Below are 27,381 nucleotides of genomic sequence, written 5' to 3'. Positions count from 1 at the left end.
ATCAGAATTATTTTTACATTGAAACTATTTTACCTTAATCTCATTTCAGAAGAATGGCACTATTATTTGTGACTGCTAGGAGGTGCTGGAATTTTTAAAGGCAAACCTCATTAGCTTCTTATGACAAGAAGTTGGGATTTCCTGATGCTGGCAATTAATTCAGGCTTAACATTACTAGTGGGAAGTGTTGGTAAATCACTGCTTGTGGGGCCAAAGTATTACTGTGTGTTTCCGATTTTCATAAGTTTCTGCAGACATTTTTCATACAGAACGTGAATGCAAAAACGGTAACATTCTTGCACAACACTTTCCTTTCTAATACTCCCAGCATCACCCTGGTTTTTTCACATAATCTGGTAGCACAAGATGCGCTGAACTATAAAGGGTACAAGGGATTCCACAACACAACTGGGTCACCAGTCTAAGGCTCAATACTGAATTTGATTAGGAGATGGATAACTAGAAGAAAAGGGTCCACTTTCTCTCTCTGCACCACACGGCCAGCCCAGTTTACCTTGTATCCTGGTATACTTTGTTTGCATGATGTGTGTGCAGATCTGGCTGTGAGTCAGGTTTCCACAACAGTGCTTCTGTCACATATTCAAACTATAACTTGTCCAGATGGGTCTCTGTTTAGCATTTGTTGTCTGTCATGTGTCTTATTCCATCTGTTCAATTTGGGATGGACTGCCTAGCCATTTTCTAGCCAAAGAGACAATATAGCATGATAGTGACTGAGATTAGCATTATGGGGCAAATGCCACAGCTGTTTCTAAAATTCCAGGCTCCAAACAGCATTGCTGAGATACAAGCCTGATCTTACATTTCAGGTCCTCTGCTATTTACTGCTTTTCACCACTCTGACATGAAACGGGGGCTTTGTGCCACCATTTCTTCTCTTACCTGTGACTTACAGTCACAAGTTGTATGTAGCTCACCAACAGATGCTGCAGCATTCTGTCGCAGCTTAGGGCAGGTGTGACCAGGTGTCAGGAGACCTGGGCTTTATTCCCAACTCTGCCGCTACTTCACAACCCCTCTGTTTTTCAGTCTCCCCCTCTCTAGACTACTGAAATACAAATGTTTGAGGTGTAAAATTCAGCAATTCAGAACCCCAGAGTCCTAAAAAGCTGTTAACTAACTGGGCTTTGAAAATGTCAGTCAGTAATTGTAGTTTATGCATGTGATTTCTCTGGATGAGAGATGTTGACATAGGAACCAGCCTGGTGCTTGCATCTGAAGCTGCCAACATAATTTTTAACCTCTGTGGCAACAGAACAGCTGCAATATCTATACAGCAGGTACTAATGTACTATAATCTACAACTGCCAGGAGTGGAACTGCCGGAGATTGTCCCCAGAAGCCCAAGAGATTGCTCCACGACCATTAAAAAGGTGGCACATGCACTGAATAGATACAAGCAGCAGAGAAGAGGAAATACTGAAATGGTTGCAAAAGGTGCACAACCCCCAGCTCCACTAATGGGAACCATTGGCTACAACTATGCGTGTGCATGTGTGATCTTAAAAACATTCCACCTACTTTTTTTATTTTAAAAAGATATTTTGAAGCCGAAACAACCATTAGCCATAAGGAAAGAGCGTAGTGCTGGGCCGGAGCTTGAAGTCCTTACACTCTGAGTCTGCCAACACATACATTAATTCACTCACATGTCCAGTCTCATTGACCTCAATAGGACTAGTCACATGAGTGAAGTTACTCAGGGGTGCAGGGATTTGCTGAATCAGGACCCTTATTCTTTCTCACTGAAGTCAATGGAGATTTTATCTGAGTAGGGATTACAGGATCAGGGCCTTCAGCAGACGAACACTCCTCCTCTAATGAAATATACACCTAAACTTTGGTATTTTGTACAAATCTGGTAGAAATAACAAAGAAGTCTGTAAAATACATCAAAAACCATACTTTATTTTATGTATAGCAATACAATTTACATATTAAATAACACTATAATAGAATGATTTGATATAGTTTTAAACATAACAAAAAGGAGATTTTCAAGTTACAAAAAAACCAAAACCCAAAACAAACAAAAAACCCCCTAAAACCAAAAACAAAACAAAAAGCAATCAAAAAATAACTTCCCAAAACCAAACACCAATTCTCTCCCCTCCCCCCGGAATGGATCAATGAGACGAACTTCTCCAATGGCTGACTAAGTCTAATTCCTATTGCACACACACTGACAATGGAATTGAAAGAAAATCCAACTTTCACAATCACTGCCCCCAAAGAAAAAACATGTGTTGAATTCTTTTTGGAATGTGATGATCGTGTTTCACTACTTCAATACACAGAAAGTATGTCTTCACATGTCCACCACAAAAAAACTATGAAGGAGTTGAAACTAGAAAAAAATTAGCTTTATATGAAAATATAAAATTCTATGATTATATACCATAGATACAAAGTTCCCAGAAGATGCTTACCCAAGCAACAAAATATTTACAGTTTTAAGGATTTCTGCTATTTCAAAATGAAGGAAAAGGAACTATGAGTAGATGTGAATGCTTAGTTCTTTAGAAACAATGGCTGCTTGCTAGTTTCAAACGTTCTAACAAAACAAACAAACAAAGAAGTCACTACCCCAAATGTTGGAGAGTTGTGACATTTTATAAAATTGACTATCTCCTCTTTTGGAGACATGCTTATTCTTAAAACTCAAGACATTTTTCTTGAAATTAATTATCTTCTGTAGAAAATGCTTCCCTTTGCAAATATTTAACAAAAATACTAAAAACAGTTTAACAGCAAAGATAAAGTCGAGGCCAAATCTCTTCATTACAGTTCCTTCTCTTCCTCTCTCCATTTTGTGTGCCTTCTCCTTAGATAAGCAAAGTCAATGAAGTTTACATTGTTAGAATGGCAACAAAGAGAGAAAGTGGGGGAAATAAAAGCAATGCAGTGGACTAACAATTATGCCTTTTTGCCTTCATATAAAAATTCACTGGCACCATTTGAACATAAACTTCAGAACACAGGAGTTGATGGCAGAAGAGAATGAATTTGAGAGCATGACTGCAAAATATTTTAGACTCCTACATTTTATTATTTTTTCTTTAAATTAAGATTTTTTTTTCTGAGAATTAGTAATAGGTATCTTTGGTAAAAACTGATATCTATATTTTAACTTTCAAATAAAATGCATCTGTTGAAAAAAACAGAAAAGGATGAACAACAAGGCAGCTGTGCTGTGTCATTAGAAAGGTTGTTTTTCTAGTGTTCCAACAGATCACTCTGAGGGAAGCAATTCAAGCAATCAGGTATTTGAAAAAGGATTGAAACCTTGCTGATCCAGTAAATAAATCCAGTAACACAGAATGGATCCACAGGAGAGGAATAAAAGATCAGAAGCAAACACAAAGAATAAACTTTAGCCTTTTTTTTTTTTTTTCCAAAAGTCATATTTAGAAACAGAAATGTTAAGGACAAATGAATGAAGGTCCAGAACGAAGGTTCTTTAGCCCTGGGTCCTGCACACACTTGTTCAATGTGTTTAACTGGACACGTGCGAATAGTGCCACTGACTTTAACAGAACGACTCACGTGTGTAAAGTTTAACGTGTTGGTAAGTGTCTGACGGATCGGGGCTTTAGACGGAGAATGCCACTGATTTTTGGATGTTGTTAACAGAGAGCAGCTTTTGCAGAAATTCTTGGTCATTACTAAGGACTCCGTTCATAAAAGCCCTGTACTTCTCTCGCCTGGTCTCCCGGCCGAATACCCTTATAAAAGATGGGGAAATAACATTTTCTAGAAAGCGTGTGTGCACACACACCCGAAAACACACACACTCATTTGCAATCCATTATTCCCCTTTCCCTTTAGCGCAAGTGGTGAGGACCATTGTTTACAGCCAAGCAATGCTTAAATTCCTCCTAATTTGCAGACTTGCACATCCTTCGAGAATTTCCAATGTGTGAAAGGCATCACAACTATATTGTAATAACGATTGAAATGTCATCACAACGTGTGTAGGGGCAGAGTGGTGACAGCAAAAATGTGCCAGTTTGTTGCCCTGCACGTGTGGGACTTGATTTTGGTGAGACAGACAAATGCCAGCATCTCAGCATACCTCTCTGAGTAAGGATCTGTTAACATATGTTCAGTCACACGCAGCCCCAGGGAAACAGGTGCAAATCTTGTTAAGTCAGTAGAATTGCAGCTGCTTGAATGAATGAATTTGGCCCATGCACTCTTATTTCTGACCTTTGCATGGAACTCCTATCCCCACCCACCCTCACGGACAACATGACATTGCCATCCTGCTGGCTATTTCACAGTTGAACATAATAGTAATACACTTCTTGATTCCCATGAGAAAAAAAAGCAAGGGAAAAGTCAAGACATCCATCACAGTTATTTCCCCATGGGTTAAGCCCTGTGTAAGTGTTTCAGGTATGGGAGAATGCTTATACAAATGCATGGGTTTCAAAAACATTCATCAACATTCAGCCCTGTTCCCATATGTCATCTGACTTTAAAAAAAAATGGCACAAATGTAAGGAACCAGCCCAAGAAGAGCGGGGCAGTGTCTCATTAAAACAGTCCACTTCCACTCTGCTTCTGCCTCCCCCAAACCACACTGAAATGAAGAGTAACTTATTACTAAATGGACTGAACAAATTCAACTCTCTAAATACCTCTGTTAATCTGCAAGCCATTTTGTTCTTGCCAGGACCTGAATTATATCCCCCCCAGGAACTCAAATCTTTCAGATGTGAGCTGATCAGTCTTTCCGTGCCAAGAGCTGGAATTTCCCGGTGCAGCGGCCATTGCCAGCAATGGGTGCACTGAAGCGTCCGGCACCAGCGCAGACTGGCAAATTAACTTCGCTTGGAAGGCTCTCAGCCCCAGCCTACGCAGTGTGGACAGCAATACTTGAAATGTGCTTGAAGGATTCCTGTTTTTGAAGAGATTGGAAAGCCAATCTGAACTCTTAGCAGATTAGACTGGCTGACCCCTGAGTGCTGAGCTGCCTAATGCTAGCTATTGATGGGCGCTCCACAGCACTAGCGCTGAAGGGTTATTCTGAGTCATCTTGACATTTTTTTATTTGAATCAGTTCCTTGGTGCTGGACATGGGATTTTCTGATAGAAAACACGAACGTATTATGCATCGCTGTGTGGTATCAGCAGCTATTTTGGACCGCTAGTATCAAGAGGTTAAATAAATTCAGATAAATTCAAGGTAATGACATAGTTGTTACTGTTGAAATTTTTCAAATGCTTAGAAAACTGGATGAACCAGGTCTGTCAGCATGAAGAAATCTTTCCATCATTAAAAATAAAGGGCCAGCTGCTCTGCCTGTGTAACGTAGCATAGCTGCATTCAGATCAGTGAAGCTACACTGATTTACACCAACTGAAGTTCACTTAAATGTCCTTTCGTATGAAAATGCACAGAATCACTAGTTTATCTCTAACCCGCCAGAAACCCAAATTAATAATTCAACCAAAGAAGTGGGTTTGCCTGTCAGATGCTTACATCCGAGTGAGGGTGTATTGAAAACAGGAAGAAAACCCATGGTTTTACATGTAAGTGAAAAATATGCTGTAATATTTTGACAGCAAGTCCTGAAACATTACAGTGCCCTTTTTGTTTGGTTGGAATTTAAAACTAATGAAAATAAATCTCTATATAAGGGATAATGCCTTTAAATCTACACCAAACATCCAAACTATCAAATTAACACATCCAATTTTAGAGCAAACCATACCTATTTAGCAAAGCTGTTATGGACGTGCTTAGCTTTAAGCAGTTGCTTAAGGGTTTTGCTAGACAGGGATGGACTTAAGTACTTTGCTCAACTGGGATCAAAATACACAAGATTAGGGAACCAATGAGGGATTACACCTAAGTGCTCAAGATAACAACACTGTTTAAATAACGTAATTTGGGGAAAATGTTTGATTTATGTGGGAGGGAGAATGGAATCAAGAGGTTTGTACTAAATAATTAGTTTGGCAAAAAATAAAAGCGGAAGAATGTACTTTTATAGGTAGTTATTTTTATTAGTTTGCTTCACCAGTAAATATGGATCAGTACTTTATGTTTTAGCACTAAAATATGAAAATTACACACCTGTAAAAATGGCATCTAACAGTTATGAAATTAAGAAACGCCTGTCTTCGCCATGTGACATACCATTAGGTGTGAGGTCCTGTTCAAGAAATAGTAAGGAAATTAATGTGTTTAAAAGATTGAATAGCTTAGTAATGTAAAATATTGCTACCTTCATGTGTCTGAAAACAGACCTATTTTAGATTGTAGCAGAGTTTTCACTGAATTCGCTATGATGAAAATAAAAAATAACACACTTTCCCATATGGTGGTTTTAAAATCTAAAACTGACATTTTTATTCTGAATAATTGGGGAAGCTTTGAAGCTGTAATGTCAAAATCCGTGACTGTGTCCCAGGTATGAGTTGTTCTTTACGTTTTTTGAATGTAATTTTATGTGTTCCATGTGAAGCAATTCATAGGCCTCCAAGTATACAAAAGCAGAATCTGAAACAATACAAAAGCAATTGTTTCAGCTCCATGAGGCTATTCTACCTTCACTGTAGCTAGTAATCACCTGCCACATTGTATCAAGAAAGGATGAATATTGCTTATCCACTGAACTGGAATACAGAAGACCTACAACAATTAAAATTAAAGCAATAAATATTAGGAGTCTGAAGGGGTGCAGTATTTCTTGTAGAAAGAATCTATCTGGTCTAGCATTCAAGATTTAAGATTCAAGGGTCACTGTAGTTAACAAAACTTCACTGCATTTAAACTAAAAAGTAACGTTTGCTGTCATGGAATGTCAGGGCTTGCTTTTGTAGTAGAATATTATAGGCAGTAACACTGATCATATAGTGCAAACTAGAGAAAATGGTGGTACGCTGTGTGAAAGAAACAGAGGTGCGAATGCTCAGTAGGCTACCATTAAGACATAAAATGGCAAAAAATAAATATAAAAACTTTTATCAGTGTAAAAAAGTAATTGGGTTATTGTATAACCTAGAGTCTGGCAAAAAAGGCCTCAAAAAAGTTCACTCCGTCTTCAGAAGTTCTACAAATGAAGTGCCTTTTCAAGATTCCAATTAGACAAGAGACTCCATGCTTTCTGCAGGATCCGGTTCATCACTGACCATCACAGCGCCATTTTTGTCCAGTGTCATGGGACCATTTCCATTTTCCTTAGTGCTCACCAAGCTTAGCATTGCTTTATAAAGAAACTGGTACTGTTCCTGGAATGAAAAGGACAAATGGTTTCAATCCCCATGCTGTTTAAGAGAATGCATTTCTGCTTTGCATTTTCAGTGTAGCTGGTCATGAAGAGTCATCAGAATGAACCCATTATTTTAACATGAAATGCATGGGGCCAGTAAAACCACCAATATGAGTATAATTGGTAAATGTGGTCAAGAAATTCAGTAACAGATCATGCTCAACTAATGTACTTCATAGGCATGCTGCCATGTTTTCAAATTCTTATAGAATATTTATTTACTTTCATCTTGCTGTCTTCTCTACCCAGTCAATGCTACCATATCAAGCCAGTATTTAAACTATAGAGTTAAAATCCTCCCATATTCAGAGGACATAACAAGCAATTGTTGTTAACACGTGAAAGCATTAAGATGTTACAGAGTAGGAAGCAGTAGGTTTGTCAGTTTTGTCAGTTTAATTCATACAAATCTGGATCCTAAAGATAGCAAAGAAGACTATCTGGTGAGCAACCAAACACAGCACATGTAATACTGCCTTATATTCAGGGTGACTCAGGGTGACTCTTACAGGAACTGATCCAGTGTTGTCTGGAGTCTTCCCACTGATTTCAAAGGCATTGGGTCAGGCCAGAAATGCACTTGTGAAGTACATTATGTAACGTGCAAGAAACTGTACGGCTTATCAGGGTAAACTTAAGAAGCCCTCTGCTAACTTTCTAGTAATCAGGGCTTCCTTCCAGTTACACCATTTTCTTTTTTCCTCCTTCATTTCATTGTTATGTGTACCTTTAACAACACTGTAAAATTTATGCGCAATGACTATGTAAAATGACAGTCAGAATGGCGGTGATTTCATGATCTTTGTGTATATTGGCTCTGAGAATATAAACAGACACTAACTACAGATGTCGGGCTAGATTCTCAGATGGCACCTTGGGGGCAGGAGTGGGTGAAGAAGACAGTTATGGCTCCCTGATTCTGGGTCTTAGTCTGGGGGTTACTCTGAACTACATCAACTGGCTATGGTTAGATAGGGTGACTAGACAGCAACTGTGCAAAAATGGGACAGGTGGTGGAGGGTAATAGGAGCCTATATAAGAAAAAGTCCCAAAAAACAGGACTGTCCCTATAAAAATGGGACATCTGGTCACCCTTTGGTTAGGGACGACCAGACAAAGACAGCTGAAGTGAAGTGCGTTATGTCCCAGTCTCCCCTCTGTCCCCTATGCTGGGACTGTGTCTATACCCATGGGGGACTCTGACATGTTTTCAGTGCAGAGGGAGTGGAGTGACTCCCAGAATCAGGCCCATTATTTCACTAGGGCTCCCTCTCTTTGGTTCTGCTGAAGCTGTAGTAGCACTGGGTTGGGATTATTTTCTGAATGTGCTTAATGTACTGAGAGCCTGTGTGGGAGCCTCGGAGATGCATGAAAACACAAACAGGCCCATTAAGCAACTTCCATTGCTTGGCAGTAGAGGCAACAAGGCTTGGTAATGGACACCATGTTGTGTGCGTGTTTTAATTCAAGTTTTACTTGTCAGCACAAGCCTTATAAGGATCAGTTTTATCCTCCACTGAAAGACTTACAATGTCTGTAAATACTCCAGGCCGCATAAGATTGATCATCTTTGCCACTTGGAAAACATCGACAGCATTTTCATTCTCCAGTTGTTGGGACAGGGTGGTCAGGGCACACAGCGTTCCGGCTGACACAGCTCCATACCTGCAAACCACAACACTGTCACGGTCAGATGTACAGAGGTGAACCTGGGCGCCTTGGCAAATTGCCACGGAGCTTTGATTCAGGCTTATTCAAGTGCTATAGACACCGTTTTCTTTATTTTTTATAAATACTGAATGCTCTACTCTATATGGGCGAAGAAGTCATTTTTAGCCATTTTAATGGAAAAGCAGCACTAACCATATACGGGCTATTTTGAGCTAACTGTGGTTTCCAATTTAAAGAACCATATCAACAAAATAATGTGAACCATTTAAAAATACCCTGCTTGGACTGCACAAAAGCAGAGTTAAATTTCACATGCTGTTTGCGTAGAAGCGTTTCCATTATGTTGGAGTGTATTTTACAGTACATTTGTGGGAACTCAAGCAAATCACAAGCCATTACAACCAAAACGAACGTAGTTCTTCCTCTCCCTCTGACAATTAGGTAAGACCGTCGAAGGCTATGTCTGCACTACGCACCTTTCAGCAACGCAGCTGTGTGGCTACAGCCATGCTGCTAAAAGGTGTGCAGCATAGCCACTGTTTGTTGGCAGGAGAGAGCCTCCCCACCAACAAAAAACTTCCCCCCCCAAAGAGCGGCAGTAGCTTTGACAGCAAGAGAGCTCTCCCGCCGACAAAGCGCTGTTCACATCGGCGCTTTTCATTGGCAAAACTTTTGTCAATCGGGGGTTGGGGGGGTGTTTCACACCCCTAAAGGACAAAAGTTTTGCCAATGAAAGTCCAGTGTAAACAAAGCCTAAGATGGATACTAAGTGCCCAAGAGTCAATGACAAACATCTCATTAACACCCTTCAATTGAGCTAGGGCTTGTTTGTAGGCAAAAGGCTGCACTTCTGGGTGTGGCTCAAATATAAAGGCGTTCAAGAAATGCTACTGATACCGATTCACTGGAGGCACCCAATCAGAAATTTAGCAATGGCCTGTGACCTGCGGGCAACGCAGAATCTGTTTGTGAGATACCAGAGTCAGGTCAAATGTCTGTGCCAGGATTGCTGGTATGGAGCAAGCTCCAGCCATGTCCATGCCCATAGCAACAAACCCATGGCAAAGAAACGCAAAGACTATGTTAAAAGAATGTTAAGAACTCAAGCCAACCTTGACTCTGCTTCCCCTTCTATGTTTGTATTGTGATACAGTCTTTAACAACAGGATTACATGCTATTATTTCCACAGGATCGCTGCCTCATTGTAATATGACTAAACACAACACTGCTTCGGTGATTTCCAAAGATAACTGCAAACGGAATTTAGTCAAAAGTGAGGCACCTCGCCTCAGGGCTTGTCTACACTACTGCTCGTGGTCAAACTAAGATACGCAACTTCAGCTACCTGAATAGCGTAGCTGAAGTCGACGTACTTAGATCTACTTACTGCGGTGTCTTCACTGCGGTAAGTCAACAGCTGACGCTCTCCCATCGACTCCACGTGCACTTCTCATTCTGGTGGGGTACCAGAATCAACGGGAGAGCGCTCAATGGTTGATTTATCGTGTCTAGTCTAGATGCGATAAATCGACCCCCGCTGGATCGATCGCTGCCTGCCGATCCGGTGGGTAGTGTAGACAAGCCCTCAGTCAGCATGGGCTTTGCCTTATTCACCTCTGAACTGCACACCAAACGAGGCATGGCTCGTTGTCCTTATGGGTTAAGGACAACATAGGTGCCTAAAGGGAGACACCTAAATGCCTATTTAAGGCACTAATGGGCTGATTTTTAGAGAGGCTGATTACCTACAGCGCTCAGTGTCCTGAATGGGAGCTGTTGTGTGCTCAACATCTCGGACAATCAGACCACAAAATCCTTAATTTGGTGCATAAATATAGGCAGCCAAAATTTGAAAATTTGGGTGTAAATTGTTAGTGTTTAACATGAGGTTTGTAGGTGGAGTTCCAGAACTTTTTAGAAATGTTTCTTCATCAAGTTGTCTACCAAGTACTTCCTAAATCCCACTTAAATTTAGTATTTGCAAATCCATACAATTGGGATTAATCTGCAGTTGTAATTATTAGTGGATTATTGGATGCGGCTGTTGCACATACTAAAGGGAGATTTTCATTTTCAGCTACATTTGCTCAGCCTCCAAATCAAAGGTGCAATACACATTATATGCTAGGCATAAAAATAAAAATCACTGACTACGACAAATAAACCAAAAAAGCAATTTACAGAAAAAAGTAACTCAGCGCTTTTAGAATCACAGTTTTGAGGATTTGTTTTGGGTTTTTTTTCTGGGAGGGTGGGAGGGGGGAGCCTAGCATGAAATACCCAAATCAATAATGGTTCTAATTTTGTAAAGCATAATCTTGAATAATGCAAGAGCAGCAAAACGGCACTACAGACTAGCCCAAGCATTAATATTAAAACTAGCCTCAAATTAATAAAAGCTGCCAAAACCCAACAGAGCTTACACTATGCATTAGTGAGGCAGAAAGGGAGAAAAACCACTTGCCCAGGCCCAAGTCACTCTTTGTAGGAGTTTGTCATGAGAAACTGTCGCAGTAGCAATACAGGGGACGTTAACGGAAAGGTTACTTTGCAGCAGCAGAATATTAACAGGCGATTTTACATCTCAGTCGTCAGCCTGACACTGAAATATCAGTGTATGGTAATGCTTTTGCAAAATAAGTAAGACCTCAAAGATTTCCCCATTAGCTCCAATGTATCTTGCTGCAACAGTGACTAAAGATCGTGGATGGTCTAATGGCTCTCACAACAGTTCTTCAAAGTGGTTCCCAGACTAAGAGTTTACCCTGCATGGGCTTCCTTGGGACTTAAGTGGTGCATAGTTCTTGTGCTGGTCCCCTGCACGGTGGTGAATTTCTCCCTCTGAAAAGAGCTGTTGTGGGGCTGTCAGGCACTAGGCTCTGCTTTACAACCAGCATCATCTATAATCAGCTGTTGAATTGTTACTGGGCACACAAACGTGTGGTTGCTTTGCAGAACTATTTGTTAGAAAGCAGCGACACCTCTTGCGGGGGTGGGTGTTTCCTTCTCATCCAGCTGATGTCAAGCTGGCTCCACAGAATGGTTGTAGGAACTGGGGAAAATAAACCCTCCATAAACAAACCTCAGCTTCTGTGGCACAAATGATCCTTGCTGAGCATCTTGAGAACCAGCGGAGCTGGACTTGTTCAATCCTACTTACATACTGTCGAAGTAAAGCCCTATGTGATAGGTGGCACATTAGACCTAAATTATTACAGGAGTCCTGGGAGTGGTTTTGAAACTGGTTTCATAAAAAAAAACAACTCTGGAGTCTGGTCTAAATTATGGCTCTCATGGGGTTTAAAGCCATTAGAATTTGGGGGCGGGGGGAGTTTCAGGGCGAGTTTCCCCAGTGCAGAGCAGTCCAACGTGCATGCAGAGCAGACCTCAGATTTTAGGGTCTGGCCTGAAAGCCCCAAACATAATAAACTGCGTTAAACTCAATTTATTTGCCTTTGAAGCATGATTGGGTGCAATTCAGGGAGCCTAAGTACTTTGATCCTGGTGCTTAGGCCATGAAAACCCATCCTCTCCAGAGAGGTGAGGACATTTTCCTCCATCTACACCCTTATCCAGCATAATATTTCTTTTACAACCTGTATGTAAATGAGAGAAGGCAGGTGACATACTCATCATGAACAATGGTGGGGCCATCCCTTGTTAAGGCCTCTTCCTTGATTACATTGATAAGTTCAAAGGTACTGCTTATAGGGGCATCTGGGTTTGGCCATTTGGGACACTGAAAGTGGCGTACTTCCAGAACGTAGTCATCCTGAAACGAAAAACCATCCTGTCATTAGCCATTTTAACTCCACATTCATACACTTAGGGATGCTGAGGCTTGATAGCGGGACATTCCTCCCCATTCTGCCCGTCAATGAAAGAAACGAGAGGGGGCAGAAATGGAAACAGTATTCTCATCTCCCGGCAGGTCACTACGTAATACGTGGATGTGTGCATCATCCACACCTATGTGCAACTCTACTGTCGATGCGCCCCAGACCGCTGCGTATTCAGCTGTGCAGCAAGCTGACCAATCCTGGGACAGATAGGCTGGCACACAGGTGGGGGCCACAGAGGTGACACACAGCACTTTCTCCCAATCCTCTCTCTTGGTAGCTGACTACGGACCCTACGCTTCCCTCCCTCCCCGAGGGCGGCATTAACCATGGTGCTGCTCCTCCTACACAAGAAGAAAGCACAGCCAGGAACAAATCCCAGAATTGTTTCAAAGTCACCGGATCCTCTCTCTCTTTGAAGGGGTCCGTGGTGGGGAGAGGAAGTTGAGTCCTACTCTCTGTAGAGGCAAGTTAGATGGATGGTTCTCAACCTTTTTTCATTTGCAGGCCCCTGGAGGTGTGGACCCCTTTGGAAAGCACCGACATAGTCTGCGGACACCCAGGGGTCTGTGGATTACAGGTTCCAAGCCACTGTTCTATGGTAATGACAACCTTTCGCAAACCCTTTAGACATAGTCTGCAGACCCCCCAGGAGTGTGCAGATCACCGGCTGAGAACCACTGAGATAGATCACAGAGCTCTTGGTCCTGAAGCTCTCCGAGAGAACCAGGGTGTGTTGGTGTGTAGCATTTCTGGGTAGTCTTCCATAAATCTCTTTATGTCCGTGGTACAGCAAGTGCCTGTGTGATCCTTGCCCCTGCCTGCGTGATAACACAATGCTCCCCTCTCCCTAACTGCTATTGGGGGGAACCTCCTGCCTGCTGGACAGCGCTCCACTCCCTATCCCCTCTCCATTTCAGAGCCATCACTCAACAGCCTGCAGGCTGTGTAGCCCCTGTGAGATTCCACTAGTTGCCATTCAGCAACACAAAACCCTCCCTGGCACTGTGATGCAGAGGCAGGCAATGTGCATGCAGTGACCCCTTCTAGTCACCCCCTGTGGAGAGGGGAAGACATTATCCAGCCATGCCATGGCTCTGTAGTTGCCCACGCAGGAGTCAGTGAGATCTGGGTGAATGCAGAGCACAGCCAAGCTGTGCAGCTCTGGCATCTCAGAGGCACTAGGGAGCAGGTTTTGGCCCATACTAAATAATTTTGAATATAATGAAATATTTAATTGTTTAAATATTTTCCATTTCAATTCAGGGCCCACCTCCACATAGGTCTTTCTTAGTCCACTGGCCTCTTCAGCATCTCTAATATTCAAAGGGCAGCTGGTCAAACAAGAGAAGAGCGACCAAAGGTATCCATACTAAAAAGGCTACCAAAGGCTTGTAACAATATCTTCTTCCCTGCAGCTAAATACATCTGCCATTGTGATATCAGTCAAAGAGTAGGTGTTGTCGCTCAATATAAATGTGGTTCAGCAAATGCAGAGCCACCATCATCGCTTCAAAACAATTCATTTATAAAATCTGAATTTATAAAAGGGGAAATGGGACACTGCATCTCAGTGTCTTTTAAAAAATAAGTCAATCAACTACCGTGACTGCTGCATGAAAAACAAACCTCCTGACTTTGGAATCAGATAAGCAGAGATGAAATGCTCTAGCCTAGCCATCTAGAGAACTGGAATGCTGATAAGCAATCTTCTTGGAAGTGAAAGACTTGGAAAACTAACGTTTGGGGAGTGAGAAGGAAAAGGAACCGAGAGCAATATCCTTCCCCCTGTACCGGGCACACAGGCAATATATTTACAAGTAAATCCTCCTGAAAATCATTTGCAAACTCTGTCTTATTGCAAAGTTTAACTGAAGGCACTAACGTGTTAGGTGAAAGGCAGAGCCCAAATGCACCTATTGTGGGGGTTCACTTTACCTGGGTCGCTTCAAGGATAAAGTCATGGATGATAATTTGCTCTTCATTAGAGAGGCACAGTCTGTCTTTGCTGATTAGGGTCACGGTAAAGGCCTCACAGTTCATGGATTCCTCGCGACTTGGCCAGTATACAAACTCGTCTTCTGCCTGGGGGAATAAAACAAGCAGATCACCGCAGTCCTCCGAATAGCTTATTTTACACATGACTGAAAAATCCAGTGGATCCAAAAACTGATTTGATAGATAGATATGACCAGAAAGTGATCCTTAAAACTGTTTGTGTCTAAAAGAGATTTATTATAGTAGTCAGCAAGCCTCAAGTAATCCTTCCTGTGCCTCCCAAATAGTGCAAGTCTGTTTTTTAATTGGTTTCAGAGGGAAATGGTTATTTTAGTTAACTTACACTTAACCTTTATGTAGACACAAGCTTTCCCAGACTACACCACCTGCTGTCTACCCAGTACATTACTCCCTTTCTTTTGCAGTCAGGTCAGGTACCTGTTTAGAAACACGCAGTGAACTTTAGAAATTGTTTGCTATTGTCTTTAATTCCTATCTATCTTGGTCTCATCCAAACCTGATACTGTCAGGGGAGAGATTCTGACTGACTTTATTGTGCTTTGGATCAGAACACTGTAAGTTGTCATATCTAGGTGTTGAAATTTCATGAACTGAGAAAAAGAAACCCAAACATTCCTAACCCTGAGGAAAACAGCAGGTCAGCTTAATTCTCTGTAAACTTTAGGCTACAGCAAAAACCGTCTACGGAAGAAGCAAGGGTAAATTCTAAATAAAAAGAGCACAGTGATGGGGAAAAAAGGATTAAGAGTTTCAGTACTTTTAATAATAACCAGCTGTAGATTATACTATCAAGAAAATGGTTTTTGAAAAACAACTGTGCACCCTAAGTCACTGATCCAAAGGATGGAAGGAATAGTAGACCCAAGGGCCGTGCCTGTTCTTGGATTCAGGGACGTATGGCACACACCATCATAAGCACAGAAGCTAATTTAACATACTACATGGCATTGCTTGCCTGTGTCTCCGAGGACAAGATCAGGCAAATTGTTTTTCCTTCTGAAAAAAACATGAACCATTATCCTCTGCAGCTATGAATCGATTTTCTCCCTCTGTGGCCCAGGGCAAGACTTTCAATGATACTTAGGCTTCCAAGTGCTTATGTCTGTTTTGAAAACGGGACTTAGGCTCCCGTCACTCAGGTGCTTCTCGAAAGGTTGCCTTCAGTCTACAGAACGATATTCAAACAGTCCCTAATATCATTGATTGTTCCGTAGTAATTTCACCCTTCTTCCTCAGACTAAACTCACTCAGACACAGTAGTCAGTCTGCATTGTCATCTTTCTTTCAGCTCTGTATGTTCAGCTTCACCCACATTGACATTAAACATGTCACAAAGTTTGTGCCAAATTCCGGCGCCTGTTTCCAGGGCAACCCCCACCACCCTCAACACAACAGAGGCAGAATCTGGCACTATGTGTCCTTCCAAGATGATTTGCCTTCCAAGGTATTTTCCTATCAAGCCAAGTGTCACCTCTCCCAGTTATATCATAATCAGAACTGTTCAGCAGCATTGCTTCATTTTCACCAGACACTCTCTCTTTTCATCAATTCTTTTTGACTTGATAGTGCTTATCTGAACGCTCTTTCCCTGGGAATTCCTGCTGATCCCTTTAATCTCACCGCACTAAGGAAGAATATAAACATAGCAGCCCTCACAACCACTCTTTTCTTGTAACGAATACCATTATTTCCCTATCATTCTCAGCCACACTTTAGTCAGGCACATATGAGAAAAATCAACTGTTCAGACCTTAATGCCTTTCAGCACTCCTTCTTCTTCAGCATATGCGGGTTAACCTGAAAGCTATCATTAACCCTTCACCTGTCTCACCTCCAACACTTCAATTCTCCCTCTCTTTTATTTCCATTTATATCCCCATATACAACCACAACTGCTTTCCCCTTCAATCAGAAATAATGTATTTATCCTCTCTTTGATCTCCTTAACCTTAGGTCCCCCCGAGCAAACTAATAACTACACTCTTGTCTCTGTTACCACTTGCTGTCCTTAACCTTAGCCCCCGGCAAATGAATAACTTCATTGTTCCCATCCTTTCCATCACATGGGCCACAAACACATAGCACAGAGTCTTAAACTATCATTTTTGCTCTGCTCTGAGGAAGCTGTATGATTTCCTTCAGTGCATTAGGAATTCAGTCCAGGCAGGATACACTAGTTGAGGTTACCTTTCACCTACAGGAGGATACTATGATTTGAAAGAGAGCAACGACATGGTTGACAGTAACAAGCTTGCTGCATGAACCCAGATTTAAGTATATGGCTCAAAATTAGCTATATTTTCAATGGAAACATAACCAGCCTGCATGAGTGACCCAATTCCTGCACCCTGCTATGCTCAATAATTGAAGTATAGTACATACATAGTTAAGTGTTTAACTTACCAAGCTCTGGTTGTCTGGCAGCATGACAATGATCTGTGCATTGTGATCCCAGATCATTCGCCAGAAGTCTTTAGTTGTATGTGGAAGAGGATGCTGGGTTATGATGAACTCATTGCTCCTGTAGTAACCCTTATAAAGCAAAGACAAAACCACACCGTCCCTTATTGCACCGAGTACTTTTAAAGCCTGACATTTTATTTATAGGAACAGATAATGTTTTGACTACAGCTGAAAACATTCTGAACAACTTTAATTTTTTCCTGTGCTATTATTAATATTTCTACACAAACCATTTTCACTCTGAGTACATTTCCACTTCTCAGAGTCCCTGCTGTTTTCATTTACTCTTAATGCCAATATTTATTTGAGTGCATGTAATGGAAAAATTCATTCCATAAAAATGCTTTGCATAATTTAAATATTTTAGACAATGATATTTTATTAAAGATAGTTGAAAGTTTTACATTATGAAATGTGTTAAAACTTCATCTTTTATACTCAATCATTATATGCAAAATTAAGACAATTGTAGGAATCTGGTACTTAGCACCTTTCAGTTGATTTTGCTCTATATTTAAGTGCTGACTTTCTCACCATGATATAAGAGGCATTAATGTAATCAGTTCCCTTCATTCCAGGCAGTGGCGCGAGACCCACCCTAGCACGTTCAGCTATAAGATGAAAAAAATGATCACAGTCTGGTCATGGCATGGTGCAGAAAGCATGAATTTCTGAGATGACTTTAACAAATCAGATCTAACACAAATCCCATCTCCCCCAGCAGCAGGCCCGCACTTTAACTGTGATAAAGCATTGCCAGCCAAAGCAGAATATAAAATGAAAAGTTGTACAATATTCCTAAAAGGATGAAGTAATTTCAGGAATCAGATTTTACTATAGCAAAGATTTTCACAGCAGGCTGAATGATCAAATAACAGCCTATACAGTGATGGCAGGGGATTTCAGATAATTCTTGACTACAGTGTTCTATTTGCCTCCAGTTGCACACAAAACCATCTGATTTATTTTGCTTCTCCGGTCTTTTTCCAGCATTGCTTTATGACCATTTCGCTGACCTTGGGGCAAGCAGGCAGCTGTCTCCACAGCTGAGGCAATCCCTGTTGATTAGTCACCCAAGGACATACATAACTCCCTCAACACATTCTGTTTCCTCCGAAGAAATGTAGTTTATATTCAAAGTCCCCCAGTTTTTTTGGGGAGTGCTTGATACTGTGCTACTTACTGAGCCATCCAAATGTGGTAATTTACGCAGAGTAGCAACACTACCAAACAATCAACTTCAATTGCATTGCGAGATATTATCCGAGTACAGAGATGCAAACATGATTGCATTACTGTGATTTCCTAGATAAAAATTCTGCCCCACCCCACCCCATATAATTATTCAAAAACTTGAACTCTTCAGATTAACATTTTGCTTGGACAATGCATTATGCTGACACCATCACCAGGTCCTTTTGCTCAGTTTCACCATAGTAATTTCTAAAGACAAGATATCTTTGGCTGAACAAAACACAACCATTCTCCTTCCTGGCAGCTACGCCTCTTCATGCATAACCAACAGAATTCAACACAAAAAGTTACGCTAAGCAGTAATCAAACCAAAGAGTTGATCTTACATGGCACAACTGATGAGTTTCTGTTCTTCTCTTTGTTGCAGTCTTTCTGAGCACTGAAGCATTCCACATATTTAGCATTACACTGAGTAACCAGCTGAAAGAAAATAAGTAGAAACTGGTTTGACGAAGTTCTCATAGCCCTCAAAATGAAGAGGAAAGTTTTTCCTTGGCAGCTCCTAGAAAAATACACCACTGGAAGAACAAGCTGTATGGTCAGATTTGCTTAAAGTACTCAAAATGCCAATAGGAATCATCTTCTTCATAAAATATATGAATGCTTATTGGATACTAAGGTCTCCACAGATCTCAGCTTTGGCACATATCAACATGAAATTCCATTCCAAGTTGATTTTCACAGAACAGTCTAGATTTAGTTACTTTTGACAATTTATTCTGAAGCCCTGCAGGGATGTTTAGCCCAGTAGCAGGTCTCAGGGAAAAAAAAAACAACAAAAGCAAGCCTCTGTCTCTCTCTCCCTTTTTAAATTGAAACAAGCTCATGCCTAAGGAAGTTTATTTACTGCTGTGGCCTATTGTGAGCCCAAAATGCTTCCAGCTGAAACCAGCCATCTTGGGGCACCTTCTGCAGTCTGCCAGGTTCTCTTTGTGCCGCTTCTGTGGCACAGAATGAAGCTGAGGTGGCAGGAGATTTGTCCTGGAGTATCCCCCTGTGTGGGGAAAATCACCGCTAGTGCAAATCTGGTGAAGGTGGCTCTGGACTTTCTGGACCAGAACTCCACTGCTCAGTATAAGGGGAGGTAGGGAATGTGAAGCAGGCCGTCAGGGGGAGGACAGAGGGAGTGGCAGATCGAGGCTCCTTTATGCCTAATTCTCCACAGGGAGAAGTCAAAGCAGCTTTAATTTGTGCTGGGACCAGGTGGTGAAAAATCAGGGAATGGTGACTGGTATTTTGTCAGTGCCAACTCTCCGCTGAGCCGGAGCTCTGCTCCAGCCCAGTGGACAATCAAGCTCCTTATATCTGCTTCTGCAGGATTAAATACCCCGGAGGCATTTGAAGTTTGATGTACCTTATGGAAAAGGAAAGACAAAAGGGAAAGAAAATTGTGCAGATACACTGCACTCCTTTTGTACCATTATCCTCCTCTGAGAGCAGCGCTTCTGATGTTACACAGTTATTATATCAAGAGTAATTACAATGGGTCGATGCTGTTGGAAGCAAAAGTATGTTGTCAATATTGGAGCTGGTCCTAAACCTTGTTTTTCCCCGCCACAAAAATAATTTCAAATGAAAAATTTTCATTTTAAATTTTTTGTGGGAAAATTTCTAAACAAAATTAAATGAATATTTCACTTACATTTTGATTAAAAACTATGTTTTGATTTGGTTTTTGAAAAAACAATTTTTAAAAAAAATTTCAATTTTTTATTTTCTCCCTTTTCTCCTTTTTAATTTATTTTGCCAGCTAAAGCAATAGAATGAATGATGCTAAAGGGTATTGTTTTGTTTTTTCTTTCAATTTTTTTCCTCTATTTTTCCTTTTCCCACTCTAACTTTTCAAAACTTCCTCAACTTTGGAAGTTTCAGAGTGCCAGAGTTTCTTTTTACTCTTCTGTAATTTTTCCCAGAGATGGCGAAGATTTGAAATTTTGCAGAGTGGGGAAAAAGGTAAAAAGTGCATGGGAAAAGTGGAATAAAACCTGTACATTATTAATTTTATTGCTTTGAGTGGCAAAAAAGGAAAGAAGAAGGGGAACATTAAAATTTCAAATTCTCAAAAACTGAAATGAAAAGTTTTGAAATTTCTCACTAAAAAAAATTCAAAATTTAGCTGACAACATTTTCATGTGATTTTATATTCAACAAAACCCCATTTTTTAGCTGGAAAAGATTCTGGTTGAAAATTTTTGACCAGCTCTATTCATTAAAATATCAACAAGAGAATAGCAGTTTAGCAATCTCATTAAAGAGATCCCTCGATCAGATACACAATGGGCATTAAATTAAATGGGGCGGCACTGGTATATTCTGCCTAACGATCGATTTGGCTCTCTACATGTATGTAGAGGCAGAGGCAGATTACGCTATTGTGGGGCCCTGGGCCAGAGCAAGTGGGGGCCCCGCTTCACCCCTTTTGCCTGCAGGCCCCTTCCCGTTCCTGCTGCAGATCGGGGTCTGGGCGTGGGGGTAGCAGGGCAAGCCCCGGTGCCGTGACCCCGCTCTCCAGCAGGAGCGCCGGACAGGCAGAGTGGGTCGGGGCAGTGCCCATTTTTCCAGGGGTCCCCAATTGGCTGGGGCTCCTGAGCACAGACCCTGTTGGCCCAGTGGCTAATCCTCCACTGTGTGGAGGTTCTAGCCACGTGATAAACGGTTGTACCTTGGGACAAACTGCAGAACCTTGTGATAAAATACCATTTAGCATCCTTGATTACCAGACCTGCACTATCCCATCCCCATCAGGGCTATTACAAACCTCTGAACATCTTGAAACAGCCACCATTTAAAAAAGAAAAAAAAACCCTATAAGACAAAGCTTTCCCCCTTCGCTCAGAACTCTCACTCCAGAACCAAGTGCTGTGTCCCCCATTTGCCAATTAATCCTTCTCTACTGATATTCCAAACCTCTAAGTAACATCAAAGAGCTGCCAATATTCACCCAGGGCAAAATTTTCAAATATATAAAAGTGATGTAGGCCTGGTCTACACTTACGTTGGTTTCAGAGTAGCAGCCGTGTTAGTCTGTATTCGCAAAAAGAAAAGGAGTACTTGTGGCACCTTAGAGACTAACCAATTTATTTGAGCATGAGCTTTCGTGAGCTACAGCTCACTTCATCGGCTGCATCGGCGAGAAAGGCAGCTGTGTCCACCCTTGTCACTGCACTCTGTAGCTACATGCAGCAGCGAAAGGCTCCAGTGGGGAGAGACAGTGGGGAAAGAAGCTGCTCCCCCTACCAGAGCCTTTTCCTGCTGCCGGAGCCTTTCACTATGGTGAGGACAAGCTCTGGCAGGGAGACATTACACTGCTAAAAATAGAGAGCAGTGCAGGATGTAAATCCTAGGGTTCAGGTGTAGGGCATGCTACTTGCCTAAGCCATACCTCACTGTCTACACTGCTGTTTACACCCGTGCTAGCTGGGCATGCGGTGTCTATGCTTCACCTGCTGTCCTAGTGTAGACATACCTTTAGGAGCTAAAGTCCCAATTTCAAAAGCTCCTAACTTACTGGTACCTAACTTACTGAAGTGTTTTGGTAAATCGCAGTAGGTGCCTATGTGCTTTTTTAGGTGCTTTCATCCCTTTATACATCTGGCCCTTAGGAGTCTCATTGGGACATAGGCTTCTAAGCATCTAAGTCACTTTTTAAAATGGGACTTAGGTGGCTAAGACACTTAGGGTATGTCTACACTAAAAAATAAACCACCTGCAGCTGGCCCCGGTCAGCTGACTCAGGCTTGTGGGGCTATAAAATTGCAGTGTAGACATTTGGACTCATGCTGTAGTCTGGGATCTGAGACAGTGCAAGCAGGGAGGGTCCCAGAACCCAGGCTCCAGCCCAAGCCCAAATGTCCACACAATAATTTATAGCCCCGAAACCCAAGCCCCATGACCCTGAGTCAGCTGACCTGGGCCAGCTGTGGTTGTTGTACTGCATTGTAGACATACCCTTCAGTATTTCTGAATTTGTTGCCATCACTCTCTAAAAAACATTTTTATAGTTATTATTTACCACTTGGAAAAAATCTCAACATTTTTCTGTGCTGATTTTTTTCTCCTCGTGCAATTTTTTTTATTTGGTTGTTAAGCACCTGAATGCTACAGAAACCCAGAGTCTCACCAGGGAATTCAGGAAATGGGCTATTCACTTTTTGAATCATTTGGCACCTGGTTTAATTTGTTTAACGAGTTCATGTCTTTAGCTGGTATTTGTCTGAGGGAGTTTATCTGTGAAAACAGGGTCTGCACAGATTCACCTAACGACACACAGTAACACAAAGTAGTTTTAAATGTGTATCTAAAATGTAATCAGAAAATCTTAAATGGCTGGAGGCTTTTAATTCTTAAATGTGGGAAAACAGCAAACTTTTTAAATGATGAAAATTATCTGTAATGTATTCCTGGAAAAGCGACAGCTGTAACAGCTGGGTTTTTTTTTAGAGTCTCAAGAAAACTAATTTATCCCGTATGTACAATACTGACATTTTTAATTGTGCTAACAACAACCATTTCCATTTGTTTTAACTGGAGATGGGTCTGAGACACCAAGTTTGGATCCTGATCTAGATCGAAAACTAATCAAATCTAAGGAGTGTTTGGATTCACCATTTTGGTTCAAGCTCCTTACAGAATGAGGGGTCAGCAGCATAGTTCAAATGAGTGCCCAACTCTCTCTTCACACCAGTTTTACCCTAGTATAACTCCATTGACTTCAATAGCATTAGTCCTGATTTACATCACTGTAACTAAGGGTGTTCAATCTGAAACTTGCCCAAAATTCAGGGGTGCTTGGACCCAGCGTTTTGGTTCAGGTTCCTCTAGTTCTGCCGATTAGATACGATAGCAAAGACTCTCCATGTGATAAAAGATCGGGAGCTGTGGGGGTGAAATCACTCCTGATGCCTGATAAACCTTTACCTTGAATTGTTTCTCTAGTCGTGTCTTTCCTCCTATTCCAGGTATAAGAATGGTGTTAACATAACTATGCAGCTGGTTTGCAGATACTTCAGTCTCCTTCCCAAGGATGGCTTCCAGCAAGGCATCATGAATAAAAATGTACTGCTCCTAGAAAGGCCAGAGCAAGCAGTTTAAGAGTTAGGAGACAATTACACGGAGCAGAGTCATAAATGAAGGCGGACAGCACACTGAAGGAAATAGTTACATTTCCTTTTTACAGCAAGCTCACTCTATAAATACTGCTCAGACTGGAGTATACATTCACGAGTATAATCTCAACAACACTTAAGAAGTCAAGGGAGGAATCAAAAGTTTCTGGTCTTGAAAAAAGACATTCCAAGTCACCAAAACGCCAGCTGAAACGTATTCCACATTGAGAGAGAGGTAACTGAAAAACCTATTTCTTTTTTGATCGCATCATAAAAACGAACACTGCTTTGAATTCAGTATCACTCCAGCCTTTACCTCTGTTTGAACGAGGTAGTTGCGCTGTGTCCTGATGTGTTTCAGGAAACCCAGGACATTAACTGTGCTTTTGTCTTTTATCTGCTGCAGCATGCTGTCTATCACAATGTAGGTCCCCGTTCTGCCCACACCAGCACTGCAAAGGACAGGAAAGAAACCCTGATAATTCCGCTGTATGAAATTAAATGTTAGCAATGGCAAAACAGAGTTCCTACATTTCTGTCCCCAAATTTTATTAGAACACCTTGACCCTCCTGATCATTAAAGCCCTTAAATAACATGTTACATGCATTCTAGGATTTTAATCACATGAAAATGTGTGCTTATTTTAGCTATGTTTCCAAATGTTTGTTTCCTTTTCCCTCCCTAGCTTCCTTCTGAGGACAACTGCAGCGATGCCCCCTGCTGAGTGTAAGTGCTAACACCAGTCATTGCAGGTGAAACTCTATGCAGGAAGTCAGACTAGATGACCATTATGGTCATACGATGGTTATTCTGACCTTAACATCTGGGAGAGCTCCCCCATTGCTAGCACTGGGTGTTCTATTCATAGCAAATAACGTAGCCACAGAATTTACTTGCTTTTCCTGTATGAAAATTATCATAGAATCATAGAATATCAGGGCTGGAAGGGACCTCAGGAGGTCATCTAGTCCAACTCCCTGCTGAAAGCAGGACCAATCCCCAACTAAATCATCCCAGACAGGGCTTTGTCAAGCCTGACCTTAAAAACTTCTAAGGAAGGAGATTCTACCACCTCCTTAGGTAACGCATTCCAGTGTTTCACCACCCTCCTAGTGAAAAAGTTTTTCCTAATATCCGACCTAAATCTCCCGGCACTGCAACTTGAGACCATTACTCCTTGTTCTGTCATCAGCTACCACTGAGAACAGTCTAGAGCCATCCTCTTTGGAGCCCCCTTTCAGGTATTTGAAAGCAGCTATCAAATCCCCCCTGACTCTTCTCTTCCATAGACTAAACATCCCCAGTTCCCTCAGCCTCTCCTCATAAATCATGTGTTCCAGTCCCCTCATCATTTTTGTTGCCCTCCGCTGGACTCTTTCCAATTTTTCCACATCCTTCTTGTCGTGTGGGGCCCAAAACTGGACACAGTACTCCAGATGAGGCCTCACCAGTGTCGAATAGAGGGGAACGATCACGTCTCTCGATCGGCTGGTTGAGACTATTATCTTATCTGCGACCAGACTATTTCCCAAGAACTGTTTGCCATACAATCAACGCTAACATCTTTCAGACCATGGCTGATTTGCAAACTAATTCCTTAACTAGGTCTTTGATTATTCGTTAATCTTTATTCACAGAGCATGACTGGTCAGCCTAGAGCGACGCGGTATCGTTACTCCCTGGTTGGATGGCTGGAATTTTCTAAACAAACCTTAGAAATGTCTAGTGCAAACAGCTCGTATGTGGAATTGTGCATGTGCTTTGCCAGCACCTTTGTTTGCATCTGAAATTCCCCCCTGTGTAGGCACCTTGCAGAAGACTGATGCATCACTGCTTGGATGAAGTGGTTCAAAGGCTTTGCACTGAGATGAGTTTCATTTTGCTTTGAATTGTTGTGTTAATCATCTGTTGTATTTGCTTGTTAATAAGAACCCACCTACATTACCTGTTGCGTCCCAGGTGTGCTTTCCATGCCCTAGTTAACCAGAGGTGCCATACCTGCAGTGTACAAGCACGGGTCCCATTTCCGGGGTCCTGGCGGCTGAAGATCTCCTCACAAAGGTCAGCACAGGCAGAGCGTATTCTGGCACTCCCATGTCAGGCCACTGTGTATAGTGATACTGAATAACCGTTCGCTCGTTCTGTCGCCCTTTGGGGTTTCCTTTCTGACCCTGTATGTAAAACGTACCCAACAAGGAGATAAATATTAGGAAAGGGCAGGCTTGGAACTTCTTCAGACTCTATCAACATGTTCAAACAAGCATGTGTCAGCTGAGACTAAAATGGAGACGTGCCCCTGCTCCCCAGGCTCTGCCTCTTGTTTGATGCAGACAGAGTCCCCGGCAAGAAATGCACAGGAGAGCGGGGAAAACAATAGCCATGAGAACTCCCCCGATGGAGAAGAAACACTGCACAGCTCCCCACTGTGGGTACAGGCAATGCAGTGTAAATGCTCTTGCCAGATATCCAGTAACCCAAGTTTCACGTAGTTATTTCTCACCAGCCAGCTACTGAAAGTTGTACACATAGCAGGCAAGACCCCTTGGCTTTGCTGGCATGATGCTTTCACTTAACAAGCCATACAGGAAATTAACATGAACAGAGGGGGCTCACTCACCTTTTTCATTTTTGTGTTCCTGACTGTGAAACGGCGGACGGTGTAGCAGGCATGTACCTTTGTGCTCTTCAATGTGACTATAATGTTGCCGTATTCCTCGCTATTCTCCGTTGGCCAGTACTGATCACATTTTCTCTGAATAAAGGGAGAATTAGATGGGTTGGGGTCATTTTGGTTTTATTAAAAACGTATTTAAAGTTTATTAGAAAGGGTAAAAAATCATGCCTAGTAATTTGTATCTCCGCTCTGGTATTTACACACTATATAGCAAGACGTTATTTGTGTATTTAAAGCTAATGGGTCAAATTCTGCCCATTCATGAATCAGAAGGCAGGATATATTATCACTATATTAAATAGAAAAGGGTAGCCATTAACAAGCTACATAGTCCCTTACTCTTCCTTTTTCCACGAGGTTTGTAATCATGATAATGATTCCAGTATTTTGTTCCCAAATCATTCTCCAGAAATCTTCAAATGTAGACTTTAAAGGTCCCTGGGTAGCAATATAGGCTTTTGCTTTGTTGTAACCCTTCAAAGAAAACCAAAATGCAAAGTAAGATGAAAGCAGCAGCAAGGCAGATGTATTAATAATTTACAGGTAACAAAGAGAGGTGCCTTTCCTGTTCTGAGTATTTGAGGAGTTTGTAGCAGGAGTCCAGGGGAAGTCAGAAAACACAAACACTTCATAAGGAGCAATTGGATAGATATCCCCTTTTATGAATGTATTACATTGAGAGAGGAGAAAAAATATTCAAACAACTTACATCAACATAATTAGCATTAATGTAGTCACTGTGCTTAGAATCTTTTCCTGGAGAAGGCCTTAGTTTCACCCTACTGTGATCATCTATGAGAAAAAACAGCAGAGAAGCACGAAGGGAAAGTACATTAAAAATAATGCAGGTAAACCATCCTATTTCCTAGCTATTTATGGGTGATATTCACTTTGCCTGCACATAATCTGTGGAAACTGACTTTACGGTGATGGAAAGGGAAGGATCTGCTCTCATGGATCTGATTGCAGGATCACAACCCTGGGCTGTACACAAATGGGGGGTGGTTTTTTTTTTTTTTTTTAGTATGTGACAGCGTCCCTTTAAGAAGG

At 41.6% G+C, this 27,381-nt stretch overlaps 1 protein-coding gene across 6 annotated transcripts in view; it reads right to left on the bottom strand.

Annotated features, from left to right (window-relative positions):
• Nucleotides 1-1,904: 1,904 nt before the first annotated feature.
• PTPRG (protein tyrosine phosphatase receptor type G) overlaps nucleotides 1,905-27,381 on the bottom strand; it is a 616,375-nt gene continuing 590,898 nt past the window's right edge. For all 6 annotated transcript variants that reach the window (XM_073350970.1, XM_073350965.1, XM_073350966.1 and 3 more), the window contains 13 exons: nucleotides 27,041-27,123; nucleotides 26,671-26,805; nucleotides 26,275-26,409; nucleotides 25,656-25,828; nucleotides 23,973-24,108; nucleotides 23,469-23,615; nucleotides 18,878-18,971; nucleotides 17,832-17,908; nucleotides 17,238-17,366; nucleotides 14,754-14,900; nucleotides 12,606-12,748; nucleotides 8,834-8,969; nucleotides 1,905-7,263 (listed from right to left, as the gene is read on the bottom strand). In XM_073350970.1, the coding sequence (XP_073207071.1) occupies nucleotides 7,117-7,263; nucleotides 8,834-8,969; nucleotides 12,606-12,748; nucleotides 14,754-14,900; nucleotides 17,238-17,366; nucleotides 17,832-17,908; nucleotides 18,878-18,971; nucleotides 23,469-23,615; nucleotides 23,973-24,108; nucleotides 25,656-25,828; nucleotides 26,275-26,409; nucleotides 26,671-26,805; nucleotides 27,041-27,123 (1,682 nt within the window). In that variant the 3' untranslated portion in view covers nucleotides 1,905-7,116. The remainder of the gene's footprint in view (nucleotides 7,264-8,833; nucleotides 8,970-12,605; nucleotides 12,749-14,753; nucleotides 14,901-17,237; nucleotides 17,367-17,831; nucleotides 17,909-18,877; nucleotides 18,972-23,468; nucleotides 23,616-23,972; nucleotides 24,109-25,655; nucleotides 25,829-26,274; nucleotides 26,410-26,670; nucleotides 26,806-27,040; nucleotides 27,124-27,381) is intronic.

This window comes from Lepidochelys kempii, chromosome 7 (assembly GCF_965140285.1).
Source record: "Lepidochelys kempii isolate rLepKem1 chromosome 7, rLepKem1.hap1, whole genome shotgun sequence".
Lineage (NCBI taxonomy): Eukaryota > Metazoa > Chordata > Testudines > Cheloniidae > Lepidochelys > Lepidochelys kempii.
Note: the sequence above shows the minus strand (reverse complement) of the source record. Positions and strands in the feature narration are given on the sequence as shown.